The following is a 17542-nucleotide window of genomic DNA, read 5'->3' on the forward strand; positions in this document are numbered from 1 at the left end:
GAAATGGACATCAGTTTCTAGCTGGTTACCTGAGATGGAGACTGAGAGGTCCAGGAAGGTGAGGGATGTGTTGGAGAATACACCTCCTCCCACCTTCTATACTCAATGAAGTGACCAATAAAGGCAAGCACACCAAATGCCTTTTTCACTATCTTATCTATCTGCGACTCTACTTTCAAGGAACTATGAACCTGCACACTAAGGTCTCTTTGTTCAGCAAAGATCCCCAGAACCTTACCATTAGGTGTAAAAGTCCTTTCTTGATTTACCTTTCCAAAATGCAGCAGCTTGCATTTATCTAAATTAAACTCCATCTGCCCCATTGGCCAATCTGACCAAGATCCCATTGTACTTTCGTCCACTACAACTTCAATTTTGATATCATCTGCATACTAACTATACCTTCTATGTTCATATCCAAATTATTTATATAAAAAAAAGCAATGGACCCAGCACTGATCCTTGTAGCACGCCCCTGGTCACAGGCCTCCAGTCTGAAAAACAACTCTCCACCACCACCCTCTGACTTCTACTTTTCAACCAGTTCTGTATCCACATAGTTAGTTCTCCTTGCATTCCATATGATCTAACCTCGCTAACCAGCCTACTATGAGGAACCTTGTCAGACACCTTAACGAAGTCCATAGGGATCACATCCACGTCTCTGCTCTCATCAATCCTCTTTGTTGGCTAATTCACTTCAGTTTCTGGTCAGTTGCAGCCTCTGGGATATTGATAGTAGCAGGTTAAATGACGGTAATGCCATTGAATGTCATGTGACAATGATTGGAATCTCTTCTGTTGGAGATGATAATCACCTGACCTTTGTATGATGCAAATGTTGCTTGCTACTTTTCAGCATAAGCCTGGATATTGTACAGGTCTCACTACCTTTGGACATGGACTGCTTCAGTGTCTGCAGAGTCACAAATGATGCAGAACAACGTGTAAATATCAGTGAATATCCGCCGTTCTGACTTTATAAGTGAGATAAACTCATTGATGAGGAAACTGAAGATGGTTGGGTTAGGATGGTACCCTGAAGAACATCTGCAAGATGCCCTGGAATTGACATGAGTGACATCCAACCATCTTCCTTTCTACCAGAAATGATTCCAACCATTGGAGGGTTGCTGTGAACAAATGCAACTGGCTGGCAACAAGAAGTCAAATGGTAGCTTGTTATTAATCAATGGACCAATGACAGAAGCCTTTTGCCTGTCAACTATCATGTAATTGGTTCTCAGGTAACTGAATAGCTTGGGGATTAGAACAAGTCACAGAGGCAAGTGTTTTAGTCTTCACCAGCACAGGTGCTGCTTCTCTGTTCTCTGCAGTAAAATGCTAACTTAAACCTGACAAAAACCAGCTCACCTTTCCTTCAGCTGCACTTGTAAGCTGTGACTTTTAACAGAAAAACCAGCCACCTTGTGTCTCTTACAAACTGTTGAAGCATCGAAGAAAGACAATGAAAACCAATGTTCAGACCAGCACAAGAATCATAAGCATCACCTCAACAAGCTGTGTACAGGAATCATAGAACTACCTCTCGGCTATCCATCACCCATTACTTGATTCTCCTTGTCTGTGCATGTGTAAGGGGGAGTTTCATAGGATAAAGCTTTTAATTTGTATTGTTATATGCTGTTGGTGTTTCTAACATTTTAACTCTACAGTCTAATTACTTGTAATAAATAGTAATTCTTGTTAAGTACAGAAACAAGTCCTACTTTCTAACAACTTAACTATGAAAATCAGGTAAACTGTGTATTTTATACATTTATTTTAAAATCTTTGGCTCTGCCCAGTCTGCTTCATTGCGAGGGTATCTGCAGGCCATTCTTCCTAGTCAGGAAAAGACATTGCCCTGCCTCTAATGCTCATATCTCATGAATTATTTTAAAAAACACGCTGTGCTTGGATTGTAATGCCATTCCTACGGCAACCTCCTGGAATTCCTTACCTAATGCTATTATGGGAGCAGTATCATCAAAAGATCCAAGCAAAGTCAAAAGCCATCTTCACAGGGCATTAGAAATTAGTAGCTTTACGTATATCTGAAGATCTGTAGTAACAAAAAATGCCTGTTTAATCAAACTAGGGAACTGATTAAGTTGTAGTCTTGCGAAGCTAGAAGGACCACAAGGCATGATGGGTTGGACAACTCAGCTAATATTATTTTATAAGGTAATGTACTTTAGTTAATTTCACATACAGCGTTATTCATTGTCTGCCCTCCCATTGATAATATGGGGCATGTTAGATAGCAGAGTGGCTTTGGGAGAAAGAATACAATTAAGATATATGCTCAGTGTGTTTGTATTCATACCTTCATGTGCCCAAATATGACGCTGCAAATCTGTACCATTCTTCCGGAAATAGCAGTCACAATAAGGACATTTCACTGCTCGCTTTCCAATCAATCCTTTTAGTTGTACTCGTTTCCCCAAAATCTCTGAGATAGTGCTCATTGGGACCTCTGCAATTAGATGTTACAGTGATTAAACTGAAAGTGAATTCATGGCCTGTTGGGCAACATCAACAGCCTTTGAATTAGAACACTGTGTGGCATGAGGCAGATAAACATCAAACACGAAATTTAACTAATGGGGAATTATTGAAAATTTATGGAAGGCCCTTGCTGTCAATTTAAAGGGTTTCAGACGTGAGGAAGCAGAACAGTCTAAATTGGCATGGAAATGGTCTGGTGACGATATTAGAAAACAGATCTATTTTACCTGAACATAAATTTAGAAAGTAACAGCAAATCAGACTTCAAATGAAAACTTATCAGACATATCCTTTTATTTCATACAAAAGAAAGGCTGTTAGATTTTAAATTCATAGAATCATACAGTACAGAAGAGGGTCTTCAGCCCATCAAGTCTGTTCCACCAAAAATATACTACTACTCACATTGGTCCCACTTACTTGCATGAGACCCATAGCCTTGAATATTATGATATTTCAAATGTTTATCCAAGTACTTTTTTAAAGGTTGAGGTTACTCACTTCAACTACCCTTCTAGACAATGCATACCAAATATTCTTCAGATACTTTCTGGGTGAAAAACGTTTTCCTCAAATTCCCTCTAAACCTCCTGCCTTTCAATTTAAAAGGATGCCCACTTATTCTTGACCCATTGACTAAGGGGAACAGCTGTTTTCTATTCACCTATCCATGCCTCTCATAATCTTATATATGCCTGTCAGGTCACTCCGCAACTTTTTCTGTTCCAAAGAAGACAAGTTAAGCCAGTATCTCTTCATAGCTTGATCTATCTCCGGCAAAAACCTGGTGAGAGTCCTTTGCATCCCATTAATGCAATCACATCTTTACTATAGAAGGTGGCCAGAACTGCATCCAGTACCGCAGCTGTAGCCTACCTAAAGTTCTGTACACCTCCAACATAACCTCCTTGTTATAATAATCTATGCCTTGGCTAGCAAAGGTATATGTTCGGTATGCCTTCTTAAGTACCCTACTGATCTGTCCAGCCACTTTGATGAATCTGTGGACAAATACCCCAAGATTCCTCTGAGCTTCCTCGTGTCCTGCCATCCCTTGCCTTGTTACTTCTTTGCCTTACATTTATCAGGGATAAATTCTATCCACCAACCAGTCTATATCTTCCTGTAACAAAAGAGCTTCTTCCTATAAACCACTGAGCCAATCTTTATGTCATCTGAAAACTTAATTATCATGCCCCCATATTCTCATCTATATCATTTAAGAATCTCACAAACAATAATGGACCAGCACTGATCCCTGTGGAATGCCACTGGAAACTGGCATCCAGTAACGCAAGCAGCCTTCTACTACCACTCTCTGTCTCCTATCGCTAAGCCAATTTTGGATCCAACTGTCAAGCTACTGTGGATCTCATGAGTTTCCCATGTGGGACTTTGTCAAAGGTCCTGCTAAAAATTAATATAAATTATATCAACAGCCCTACACACATCTATACGTTTGGTCACCTTGAAAAAGTCAAGTAAATTCTAGGCACAATCTCCCTTTGATAAAACCATGCTGACTATCACTGATGAAAACTTGTCTCTCTAAATGAAGATTAATTTTCTCTTCCTATTTTCTCCAATTGTTTCTTTACCACTGATGTGAGACTCACTGGTTTATTGTTACCCGGTCTATCTCTACCGCTCTTCTTGTAAAGTGAAATCACATTTGCTGTCCTTCAGTCCTCTGGCACCTTCCCTGAGAGCAAAGACAATTTAAGAATCGAAATACAATACAGACCATTGGAACTCTTGAACTGGAGCTGACCTTGTACTAGTAGGAATTAGAAATTCAGGTGCAGAATATGAGCCTTGACTCTCTGCATTCAAATGCCTAGGGCATTCATAATATTCAGACGGGGCTGGGGTGTAATTGCTGACAAAGAGGAAGAAAAGGTAGTGGCTAGATTGGCAGGTACGAAAAACAATTAATAGTTGGGTCAAGTAGTGGCTGGCTTGGGGTAAATAGTAACTGGCAGGGTAGGAAGGATAAAGAGAGGGTGGTTGGGGCATAATCTTTTCTATGCTTCCATGCGCTCTTCCTTCTGGTGACCATCATCTTGAGTTATGAAAGTGGTGTGAAAAATGCTCATGCATTCTTGGAACCAGAAAAATATTCAAGTCTAATGCTCTTCAGAAGATGAACTTGCCATCCTTACAAGATCTAGTTTACAGGTGATTCTACAGAAATATGGTTGACTTTTAACCGCCCTGTGAAGTGATACAGAAAGCCATTCAATTTTAGCAAACTCTATGGAATCAAGGGCTATGGGTGTACTGAAACTAAATGGTGGTTGAAAATAGTGGCTCATCACCTTCTCCTCAAGGGTAATTAGGGATGAATACTAAATGCTGACCTTGGCAGTACTGCTCATATCTCATGAATTAATTTAGAAAAATCACACTATTTTGGCTTGGATTATGCGAGTCTTTCAATGTTGCACAGCAAATTCCTGGAATTCCCTACCTAATGCTATTGAGGGAGTACTATTGTCAGAAGATCCATATGAGGTCAAAGGAGAAGTGATCATCTCGTGGTATTATCTCTAGATTATTAATCCATAGACCCATGCAATGCTTCATAGCAGTTGGTGGAATTTGAATTCAATAAGAATTTGAAATTAAGAGTCTAATGATGATCATAAAACCATTGTTGACAGTCAGGAAAAAAAAACACCTGGTTCACTAATGTCCTTTAGGAAATTGCTATGCTTACCTCATCTGGCCTACATGTGACTCCAGGCCCACTGTAATGTGATTGATGCTTGGCTGCCTTCTGGGCAATTAAGGATGGGTAATAAATGCTGACTTGGCCAGTGATGCCCACTTCACATGAAGGTATTTGAAAAAACATGATTTTATTGATTCCCTGATGCAACAAAGATGGTACTGAGTTCAGACGCTCTCCCCCAACTCCTTGGGAATTACACAAGAAATGGTTCCTGACTGGGGAAACCTTATTGGTTTGCTGTGATTTTAGTGCTTGAACCCAACACTGCCTCACCACAGCTCAGAACCTAAGGTCATGATCTTGCTGTATGCCGCATGGTGATTAGCTTTTGTAAATGGCATGTAGTAAAGGTGATAAGTTTGAATTTGAAGCCTGCAATCTACCTTCAAATGTGGCTGCTCTTTTTCTGGGGGGCATGGGGAAACAACAAGGGGAGAGATTTTTGTTAAATTAACACTTTTACAATCAATGTGGGTGTAAATGAATAAAGAAAGGGATCTAGATCATCAGTTCTCACCCAATAAGGAAGTCTTAGTGCAACTATACAGGAGCCTGGCGAGACAACAACTGGAATACTGAGGGCAGTTTTGGTCCCTTTATTTAAGGAATGATACTGTTTCATTGAAGGTAGTTCAGAGAAGGTTTTCTAGGATGATTCCTGGAATGGAGGATTGTCGTAAGAGGCTAAACAGGGTTGGACTCTACACACTGGAATTTCGAAGAATGAGAGGTGATCTCATTGAAATGTATAGAATATGTAAGGGGATCAAGAAATTTTCCCCTCATGAGAGGGCCCAGATCCAGGTGGCATAGTCTCATAACAAAGGGGCACCAATTTAAGACTGAGATGAGGAGAAATCTATTCTCTCGCAGGACTGAAAGTCTTTAGAAATTCTTGCCACAGAAAGCCAAGGGGACAAAGTCCTTGTGTATATTTAAAGCTGAGAGAGATAGATTTTTAATCACTAGGGGAATCAGAGGTTACCAGGAAATGCAGGGAAGTGGATGTGAGGAATATCAGATCAGCCACAATTCTATTCAACTGTGCAGCAGGCTTGAAGGGTTGAATCGCCCCATCTGTTCCTATTTTGTATGGTCTTATGGAAGCCCGACAGTTTGTGGTTGCTATCTGGAACCATAACACATTTTGCAGCCTCACTAGATGACAGGTTCTATTAGCAATAGCAATATAGATTCTTCAGTTAAATTGTTTGATGTTGTTAATTATCTTTCGCTCTTGTTGTCACGCTATGTGTACTCTTGACTGATTATAGGTAATACTGAGTCATTAACATTTAGAGTGATATAATTTTTATTGGCTGACAATTGTTGAGGTGAGTGAGTCACTGGAATTCCTCTAGCCCATAGTTTTAAAGGATATGATCAATGTAGGGGTATAGTTTGAAGGTCTCAGAACTCTGCTGACATCCAAGTAGCCATGCTTCATGAGTGAACCTAGCCCTTGACTTAAATTATTTAGATCCAAACCCAAATGTTCCTAACCATATTCATACATTTGCATTTTCAGTATATGGGAAAGTGGGAAAATTATTTTCCCTTCTTTAGTGTCAAGATACTGAAGAATAAACCAGCATCTCAATCATTGCATCAGAATGAGGTGATGAATTAACTGTTAACAAAGCATGAGTATTACCTCTTCACATCACAGATTATAGTTTATAGGCTTTACCAATGAAGTTGATGAATTATGAAGTTGACTTGTTAATAATCTGATTATTAAAGAAGAATTTAGCAAGTGTCACTCAGCTTTTAATCTTGGAATTATATGTAATTCAAAACACAAGAGTTTTTGCTCTTGGGTTATTAAGCTGGACTTGAATTTATAAAATAAGAGCCAAAAGAGATAAATTAACTTCATTCAGCTGAAATGTCAAGACTTATCTGTGGTACAGATGTGGCAACTTACCTGGGTGATATGAGGTGATGTGAGACTTGATAAGACGATCATCTGAAAAGGATTTTTCACATACTGGGCAAGTATATGTTTTCCTCTCCTGAAAGAAAGTATTGCAAAACAAGAAATCAGAACCATCTCAACATTTTGTTTACATACATATAACCACATACAAGAAATGTATTGCAACTACTGTGCATTTTGTGTCCTGTTAATCTGTTTTACCTATGTCGGTTGAAGGACATATATCTCTCATGTGACAAGTCACAAACCATCCTGATTTGAAAACCTATATTTGTTGCATTGTCACTAAGTCACAATTCCAAAAATCCATACCAAATAGCATTGTTTGAACCGCAGGGGTCTGCAGGAGTTCAGGAAGGTCCACCACTACCTTCTCAAACGCAACTGTGGTTTGGTAACAGATACCAATCAGAATTTTCAGGAGGCCCACCTCCTGAAAATTCATAATCATCATAGATCATAGAATCCCTATATCTATAACCCTGTGTAAAGAGGCCCTACAGCCCAACAAGTCCATGCCCACCCTCAGAGAATCCCACCCAGATTCATCCTCATTTAACCCACCTAATCTACAAATCCCTGGACCCTATGGGCAATTTAGCATGGCAATCCATCTAGCCTGTACATCTTTGGACTGTGGGAGGAAACGGGAGTACCCAGAGGAAAACCACGCAAACACAGGGAGAATGTGCAAACTCCACACAGATAGTCACCCGAGGGTGGAATCGAACACGAGTCACTGGTGGTGAGAGGCAGCAGTGCTAACCACTGAACCATCGTGCTGCCCCAGAAATAATGAAACTGTTATATGAAACGCAGGATGTGCAGACTGCATAACAACATAACAGATTAAGTCTGGCCTTTGGCACAAGTTGTTCTTTTACTTATGAGTGTGGCAGTTAAGATCGAGATTTATTGCTCTCCCCCTTATATTTGACTGGCCTAAGAGGACAGTTACAGTTAACCATATTATTATGGAGTTGGGGTCACAGACCGGCCAGGCAAAATAATGGCAGCAAATTTCTTCCTGTAAAGCAGATGAGTTTTTGATGACAATTCAGTAGGTTCATCATCACCACTGCTGATACACGCTTATTTCTTAATTCCAGATTTAATCAATTTAGTTTGAATTCCCCAGTGCTAGAGTGAGATTGAAACTTATTTTCTGGGGCCAGTAATTGAAATCTTCATTTCACTAGTGTACCCACAAAACACCACTATGCTGCCATACTCAACAAATCCAGAAGCTGCAAGTCCTCCACATTGATAAATTGCTCTGGCAGTTTATGGAAATTTCTGCCAACATCTAATTGGACCCAGCCAGTGGAATAAGTAATAATAAATTGAATCATTGGCTAATGAATAATTAGTTGAAAATCCATGAAGACCAGCATCCCTTATTTAGGTATCATCTTTAAAAACGTGTTGTGCATCCAGACAAGCTCTCATATTCTGAAGTGGCCCTGCTCCTTGAAGGATTAGAGAAAGATGGCACCATGTTTCTCTGACAAAGAGCTGGAGATCCTGGTGGATGGTCGATCCAGAGGAGAAGTGTCTTTTTCCTGGAGAGCCAGCAGAGGAGGCTGTGAAGCCAGGCCATGGTTTGACATAAACCACCTAGATCAGTGCTGTTCCCATGGTGTAGATGAATGGCTTGCTAATGCAAGCTGTGTGGTTCTTGTTAGCTACATATAGCAATCATGCAAGGAAGCAGTCAAACAAGTTAACATGGTTTTTGCCACACAATAAATGACTGTGGATTAATCATCTTCTGCAATTCCCTTACCTATTTTCTGGGTTTAGCCAGCTGGAAATTAGTAGCTGTAGGGCTGCTACATAACATCAGATTGTACATTAGTCATCGTGTAAACCTTGTATTGCAATTGACGATGTCACCTAAATAAATATCCCAACCATTAATAGTCAGATAAAATGTCTTAAATGTAATCAGACAGCTCCTGACAAGGAATGTTTTTTGTCTCGTTCTACTCATTATTTCTGAATAGCAATTCTGTTGTACTCACATTTAGTGCTAACATCCCCTTCGACAAGCAGACAGCATCTTGGTGTAGCCTTAGCAAAAGGAACTTAGCACATTTCATAACTGAAGCCCTATTGCCAAAAACTAATCAAAATGCAAGATTGCAGCTTATTTCATTATCATGTGCCTATAAGGAGCAAAGATTATGGTCAAATTTCTCACATTAACTGTATTTTGTATGCTTACAAATGGACTACAGCACCATTAGAGCTGTTACAAAGTTCAAGATGAGACTTTTCAAAAGCTCTCTCCTCTTGAATAGCTGTTTTTCTTTGGGAGGATATTCATTTGAATTTCAGGAAGATCAAGTGAATCATTTGGTAAAGGATCACCTGAATTGTTGAGGAAAGGAAAGTAAAGGACAGCTTTTGACTGAAAGTTTTCTATCTGGATTATTAGATGTGCCATGTCTTCATGTAAAGACGATTTAACAATTTTGATAATCAGAAAGGAAATTAGCCATTTACCAGTCAAATTAGGCCCCATGTTCATGTGAAAAGTTTGTGAGTTGGAGTGTAAAATAGAAGGTAATGTAGAATGTATTCAGTCAAAAGGAAAGCATGGTAAACTACATTATCAGGGAGACCCTTATAAACAAGTCATGTGTATAGATTTCAGCAATGATATGACGCCAGGTACATAAGACATCAATCTCAAAAACTGGCGATAGTATCCAACAGCACGATGTTTTGTAGGAACAAATTACTGCAGATACTGGAATCTATACTGAAAAGAAAACATGCTGGAAATCATTGGGGTCACACAGCATTCATGGAAAGACAGCAATCTAATGTTTCAGTCTAGATGACTCTTCATCAGAGCTGATGCGAAATGTGGAGGGGGCAGCATTTATACAATAGTTGTGGGTGAAGTGTTGAGGGAGAGAAGGGGTGCAAATTGTGCATATTAAGTGATTGGAATGTTAGAATAGCAGAACTGCCAAACTGGAAATAACAGCTGCTCCCACGAGATCAAGAGTTTGGGTTGGAGGGGTGGGGGGTGGGGAGGGAGGGAGAGAGAGAGGGAAAGGGGGAGAGAGAGAGAGAGCGCGAGAGTGAGAGAGAGTGTGGTGGTGGTGGTGGTGGCGTGGGGGGGAACATAGTGACAAGAGAATACAATAAGATGAAGTAAAGGGAAGAAATGGGAGTGAGTTCACAATCTGAAGGCATTCAACTCAATATTAAGCCAGAAGATTGCAAGTGCCTAGTCTGAAGATGAGATGAGTTTTCTCCAGTTTTCACTGTGATCCAATGGATCTTTGTAGCATGTTGAGGACGGACAAGTTGGCATCTGAACATGACACTGTGCTAAAATGACCGGTTATGGGAAGGTCGGAGTCATGCGGGGCCAGAGATGTTCTGCAAAGTGATCACCCAGTCTGTGTTTGGTTTCTCCAATACAGCACGAACCACATTGGATGCAGAGAATGCAATAGACCAGGTTGGAGGAGGTACAGGTGAAATTTTGCTTCATCTGGAAAGGCTGGGAAGAGATGAGGGGGCAGGTGTCACACCTTCTGCAATTACGGAGGAAGATGCCATGGGAAAGGGAGGTGGTGTTGGTGGTCATCGGGGAATGGGCTAGGGTGACCCAGAGGGAAGGGTCCCTGTAAAATACAGATGGGGGAGTGAGGAGAAGATGTATCAGAGTTAATAGGAACTGCAGAAGCTGCAGAACTCGAGATAACAAGGTAAAGAGCTGGATGAACACAACAGGCCAAGCAGCATCTTAGGAGCAGGAAAGCTGACGTTTTGGGCCTAGACCCTTCATCAAAAATAGGGGAGGGGAAGAGGGTTCTGAAATAAATAGGAAGAGAAGGGGAGGTGGACCAAGGATGGATAGAGGATAAGATAGGTGGAGAGGAGATAGACAAGTTAAAGAGGCGGGGATGGAGCCAGTAAAGGTAAGTGTAGGTGAGGAGGTAGAGAGGAGATAGGTCAGTCCAGGGAGGATGGACAGGTCAAGAGGGCGGGATGAGGATAGTAGGCAGGAAATGGGGGTGCGGCTTGAGGTGGGAGGAGGGGATAGGTGAGAGGAAGAACAGGTTAGGGAGGCGGGGATGAGCTGGGTTGGTTTTGGGATGCGGTAGCAGGAGGGGAGATTTTGAAGCTTGTGAAATCCACTTTGATACCATTGGGATGCAGGGTTCCCAAGCAGAATATGAATTGCTATTTCTGCAACCTTCGGGTGGCATTGTTGTGGCACTGCAGGAGGCCCAGGATGGACATGTTGCCTGAGGAATGGCAGGGGGAGTTGAAATGGTTCGCGGCTGGGAGGTGCAGTTGTTCATTGTGAGCCGAGCATAGGTGTTCTACAAAGTAGTCCTGAAGCCTCTGCTTGGTTTCCCCGATGCAGAGGGGTCCACAACGGGTACAGCGGATGCAGTATACCACATTAGCAGATGTGCAGGTGAACATCTGCTACCCTGCAACCGCAGGAAGTGCTACACCTGCCCCTACACCTCCTCTCTCACCCCCATCCCAGGCCCCAAGAAGACTTTCCACATCAAGCATTAGTTCACCTGCACATCTGCTAATGTGGTATACTGTATCCAGTGTACCAGTTGTAGCCTCCTCTACATCGCGTAAACCAAGCGGAGGCTTGGGGACCGCTTTACAGAACACCTACGCTCGGTTTGCAACAAACAACTGCACCTCCCAGTCGCGAACCATTTCAATGTCCCCTCCCATTCCTCAGACGACATGTCCATCCTGGGCATCCTGCAGTGCCCAACGATGCCACCCGAAGGTTGCAGGAACAGCAACTGGTCTAGGCCCAAAACGTCAGCTTTTGTGCTCCTAAGATGCTGCTTGGCCTGCTGTGTACATCCAGCTTCACACTTTGTTACCTTCCGCTTAGGAACCCTGCAGCCTAATGATATCAATGTGGATTTCACAAGCTATAAAATCTGCACCCCAACACCGCATCCCAAAACCAGCCCAGCTTGTCCCCGCCTCCCAAACCTGTTCTTCCTCTCACCTGTCCCCTCCTCCCACCTCAAGCTACACCCCATTTCCTACCTACTTACTTCATCCCGTCCCTTTGACCTGTCCATCCTCCCTGGACTGACAAATCTCCTCCTTACCTCCCCACCTACACTCACCTTTACTGGCTCCATCCCTGCTTCTTTAACTTGTCTGTCTCCTCTCCACCTATCTTCTCCTCTTTCCATCTATGATCCGCTTCCCCCTCTCTCCCTATTTATTTCAGAACCCTCTTCCCCTTCCCCATTTCTGATGAAGGGTCTAGGCCCGAAATGTCAGCTTTCCTGCTCCTAAGATTCTGCTTGGCCTGCTGTGTTCGTCCAGCTCAGCAACTTGTCATCTAGGAGAAGATGTGTTTCGTGTTGGCATTCTGCTGGAGTTATCTGAAATAGTGGAGGGTGATTCTTTGAATGGGGAGGCTGGTAGGGTGAAAAGTGAGGATAAGGGGGACCAATCATGCTGTGGAAAGTGATGGGAAGGTACAAGGGTGGAAGCATGGGTGATTGGTTGGATGCGATTGAGGGCGGTAAACTGTGATTATGGAGAAAGGAAGCCACGTCAACGGTGACATAATCCAAACAGATACAATGTTTTCAGCGTGATGCTTTAGCTATTCACATTAAGCACGGTCTTGACTTTATCCACCCTGACAATGTTTCCAAGAATTTCAAAAGAATGTCTAACATTAGATGGTTCTGCAATTGGACATTTGTTACATAATCCTGAATGTGCAATGAATTACATGATAACCAGTTAGGATTATTATAGAGTCATACTGCAGGGAAACAGACTCTTCAGTCCAACCAAGCCATGCCGAACATAAATACCAAACTAAACTCATTCCACAGCCTGCACCTGGTCCATATCCCTCTAAACCTTCCCTATTCATGTATCCATCCAAATGTCTTTTAAACATTGTAACTGTACCCTCATCCACCACTTCATCAGGAAGTTCATTCCACAGGTGAATCACCCTGGTAAAAAAAATTGCCTCTTAAGTCTTTTTTAAATCTCTCTCCTCTCATCTTAATAATGTGCCCCTTAGTCTTGAAATTCCCCATCCTAGGGAAAAGACAACTACCAACAGCTCTATTTATACCTGTCAATATTTTATAAACTTTTATCAGGTCACCTCTCAACCACCTTTGCTCCAATGAAAAATGCCCAGCCTATCCAGCCTTCCCTCATAATTCAAATCTTCCATATCCAGCATCATCCTGGTAAATCTCTTCTGAACCCTGTCCAACTTGATAATATCCTTCTTATAACTGGCACGGTATTCCAGAAGAGGCCTTACCAATGTCCTGTACAACCTCAACATAATGTCTGAACCCCTATTCTCAAAGGACTAATTTGCATACATTGGAATAAGGTTCATCATGCCGCAGGGGCATGTAGAGGTATTTTGTGGCCTTCCTTGATGGAATCTTCCTGTACTGCTGTTCTGTTTCTGGTATTTCCCACATGGGCTCATTGAAAGCATGGCCCCAAGTTTCTAGCCACATTGCGTTGCTGTCACTGTGGCTGCAAGGCAATGAAAGCAAAGACAAATTGAGGAAGAAAAATGCACTGCAGTTGCAGAATAAGGAGGTCTCCTCAGTATGTGGAGGTAGCCCAGGAACCCAGAGACTAACACCCTTGGTACTATTTCCTTCAGATGAGAGCCACCATATACTGAGGATGTCTTACGTCATAGAGGTCTACAACACGGAAAAAGGCCATTTGGCCCTTCAAGCCTGCACTGATTAAAACCAAGCACCTAATTTTTCTAAGAGATAGTAGGAACTGCAGATGCTGGGGAATCTGAGATAACAAGGTGTACAGCTGGATGAACACAGATGGGTTTAGGCTCGAAAAGTCAGCTTTCCTGCTCCTCTGATGCTGCTTGGCCTGTTGTATTCATCGATCTCCATACCTTGTTATCTCACCTAATTATTCTAATCCTCTTTTCCAATTCTTGTCACACAGCCCAGAATGCTTTGGCATAGCAATTTGCACATCTAAATACTTCTTAAATGTTTTGAGGGTTTCTGCCTCTACCACCTTTAGAAGCAGTGTCCTGAGACATAATCATATAACTTGGTTCATATGCTTGAGTAGGTCTGTACTTACATTGCATTTGGAATGCCACATCATAACAAGGCAGGCTTCCTCAACAGAAAACATTTTTACTCAGTAAACATACAAGTCATCTGTGATAATCGGTACTGCAATGATAGAACTGTACAGCATGGAAACAGACCCTAAGGTCCAACTCGTCCATATCCTAAGTTCATTTAGTCCCATTTATCAGCATTTGGCCTATATTCCTCTAAACCTTACCTAATCATGTACCCATCCAGATGCCTTTAAATGTTGTCAAAGTACCAGCCTCCACTACTGCTTCTAGCAGCTCATTCCAAACACACACTATCCTCTGTATGAAAACTTTGCTCCTTAGGTCCCTTTTAAATCTTTCTCTTCTCACCATAAACCTAAGCCCTTGGACTCTCAATCCCTGGGAAAAAGACCTTGGTTATTCACCCTATCCATGCCCCTCATGATTTTATAAACATTCATAAGTTAACCCTCAACCTCTGACATTCCAGAGAAAATAATCCCCGCGGCACAGTGGCTTGGTGGTTAGCACTGCTACCTCAGTGCCAGGGATCCTGCTATGATTCCATCCTTGGCAACTAACTATGTAGAGTTTGTACATTCTCCCCGTGGATGCATGGGTTACCTCTGCGTTCCTCCCACAGTCCAAAGATGTGTAGGTTTAGTGGATTAGCCATACTAATTTTGCTCATAGTGTCCAAGGATATTCACGGTAGTTGGGTTAGCCATGGGAAATGTAGGGCTACAGGGATACAGTGGATCTGGGTGGGATGCCCTTCAGAGGGTTGGTGTGAACTTGATGGGCCAAATGGCCGGCTTCCTCACCGGAATTCTATTCTGTTCTATTCAGCCTCTCCCTATAGCTCAAACCCTCCAACCCCCAGCCTCATCCTTGAGAGGAAGAACAGGTTAGGGAAGCAGAGTGGTTAACGAGGAGCTAGATGAAGGCAAAATGGTGGACATTGACCACATGGACTTTGTCAATGCATGTAACAAGGTCCTGCATGGTAAGTTGGTTAGTAAAGTTAGATCACATGGGATCCAGGAAGAGATAGCAATTCCATACAAAATTGGCTTGATGGTAGGAAACAGCGTGGTGGTAGAGGGTTGTTTTGTGGAGTGGATGTCTATAACTAATAGTATGTCACAAGGATCTGTTCTGTGTTCACTGTTGTTCATCATTAATATCAGATTTGGATGAGAATTTTGGAGATTTGATTAGTAAGTTTGTGGATTACACCCAAATTGATGGTATAGTGGACTTTGAAGGAGGTTATCTAAAAATACAATGAGATCTTGATCAGATGGGCCAATGGGCAGTGAAGTGGCAGATGGAAACAATTAGATAAATGCAAGATGTTGCATTTTGGTAAGGCAAATCAAGGCAGGTCTTATACAGTTAATGGTAGGGCCCTGGGGAATGGTGTTGAACAGAGGGGCCTAGGTGTGTCGGTTCACAGTTTCTTGAAAGTGGAGTCACAGATTGACAGGGGAGTGAAAAAGGCGTTTGGCACACTTGTCTTCATTAGTCAGAGCATTCAGTAAAAGAGTTGGGACATCATATTGTGGCTGTGCTAGATATTAGGGATGCCACTTTTAGAAAAACTACATACAATTCTGATTGCCTTGCTATCGGAAGGATATTATTAAACATGAAAGGGTACAGAAAACAATTACAACAATGTTGCCAGGACTGGAGTATTTCAGTTATAAAGAGAGGCTGGATAGGCTAATAGTTTCTTCCCTGAAGCTGAGGGGTGACCTTAAAGATGTTTATAAAATCATGAGGGGCATAGGTAAGATGAGTAGCCAAGGTGTTTTTCTGAGGGTAGGGGAGTCTAAAACCAGATGGCATAGATCTAACGTGAGAGGGGAAATATTTAAAAGGGACCTGAGAGGCAACTTCTTCATACAGAGGGTGTTGTGTGTATGGAATGAGATGCCAGAGGAAGTGTTGAGACAGGTACAATTACAACATTTAAAAGCCATTCGGACAGGCACATGAGTTGTGAACGTTTAGAAAGATATGGGGCAAAAATAGGCCAACGGCACTGGTTCGGTTTAGGGTGCCTGGTCTGCATGAGTTGGACCGAAGGGTCTGATTCTGTGCTACATGAATCGACAATGTTCTCCCTTTCAATTTGAATGTAAAATTCAATTCTATTGTGATCACTGTTAGATAATGGTGCATTTACTCAGAGGTCATTAACCATTCCTGTTACTTATAATATCATGCTCAAAATGTTAGAATATCAGAAGTTAGAGAGTTTATGTTATTTGAAGTATTAAAGGTTAAGGTGATTTCATTGAAACTTTTGGGATTTTAACAATAATTGATAAGGAAGAGGGAGGGAGAAAAACTTCATCTGCTTATCGGGGAATTTAGAACAAGGAACATAGCATTGAAATAAGAGAAAGGCCTTTCAGGAGAGAAATCAGGAAATACTTATTCACACAAAGGGTCATTGAAGCTTGGAACTCTCTCCTGCAAAAAACAATAAATGGTAGTTCAATCAATAATCTTAATTCAGAAATTGATAGTTTTTTTTTGCTAGACAAAGGTAGAAATCAGATATGGAATCCAGGTTGGTGATGGCACTAACAAGAAGTCCAGCCAAAATCTCAGTAAACAGAGGAAAAAAATTCAAAGGTTGTATGGACTAATCTTTTTGTCTCAGCATTAAATAAATATATCAGATGATGACAAATCCAAAACACTGGTATAGAGAATTCCAAACAATCACAACTGTTTGATTGAAGTAATTTCTCCTTACATCAGTTCTAAATGATCAGAATTCTTTCTTGAAACTGTGCCTCCTTCTTGCTGATTTCCCCAATAAGGAAACAACATCTCGGGATCTATCCTTCAGGCCGTTTCATAATTTTGTTAATATATTCAAGATTATCTTTCATTCTTCTGATTTTCAAAGAATACAGTTGATGCAGCCTCTCATCACAGGACAACACTCTCATTCAAGGGACCACAAAGAATCACAGAAATGTTGCGGTGCATTAGGAAGCCATCCAGTTCATCACATTTGTGTGGTTCTTCAAATGAACACCATTATCCACTTCCAAAATTTTGTATACCCTTGCACACTATTTCTATTCAAATAATCATTCAATACTCTCTTGGATGCATCAATTGAACTTGCCTCCACAATATTTCCAGGCAGCACACTCCATACTGTCACTTTCTGCTGTGTGAAAAAAATGTTCTCATCTCACATTTGCTT

The 17542-nt window shown here is 41.6% G+C and overlaps 1 protein-coding gene across 4 annotated transcripts in view; it reads right to left on the reverse strand.

Annotated features, from left to right (window-relative positions):
- The window catches only part of LOC125451740 (zinc finger protein ZFAT-like), a 109616-nt gene that overhangs the window by 22308 nt on the left and 69766 nt on the right, over positions 1 to 17542 (reverse strand). For all 4 annotated transcript variants that reach the window (XM_059646182.1, XM_059646179.1, XM_059646180.1 and 1 more), the window contains 2 exons: positions 7173 to 7260; positions 2330 to 2479 (listed from right to left, as the gene is read on the reverse strand). In XM_059646182.1, coding sequence (XP_059502165.1) covers positions 2330 to 2479; positions 7173 to 7260 — 238 coding nt within the window. The remainder of the gene's footprint in view (positions 1 to 2329; positions 2480 to 7172; positions 7261 to 17542) is intronic.

Source organism: Stegostoma tigrinum, chromosome 5 (assembly GCF_030684315.1).
Source record: "Stegostoma tigrinum isolate sSteTig4 chromosome 5, sSteTig4.hap1, whole genome shotgun sequence".
In the NCBI taxonomy this organism is placed as follows: domain Eukaryota; kingdom Metazoa; phylum Chordata; class Chondrichthyes; order Orectolobiformes; family Stegostomatidae; genus Stegostoma; species Stegostoma tigrinum.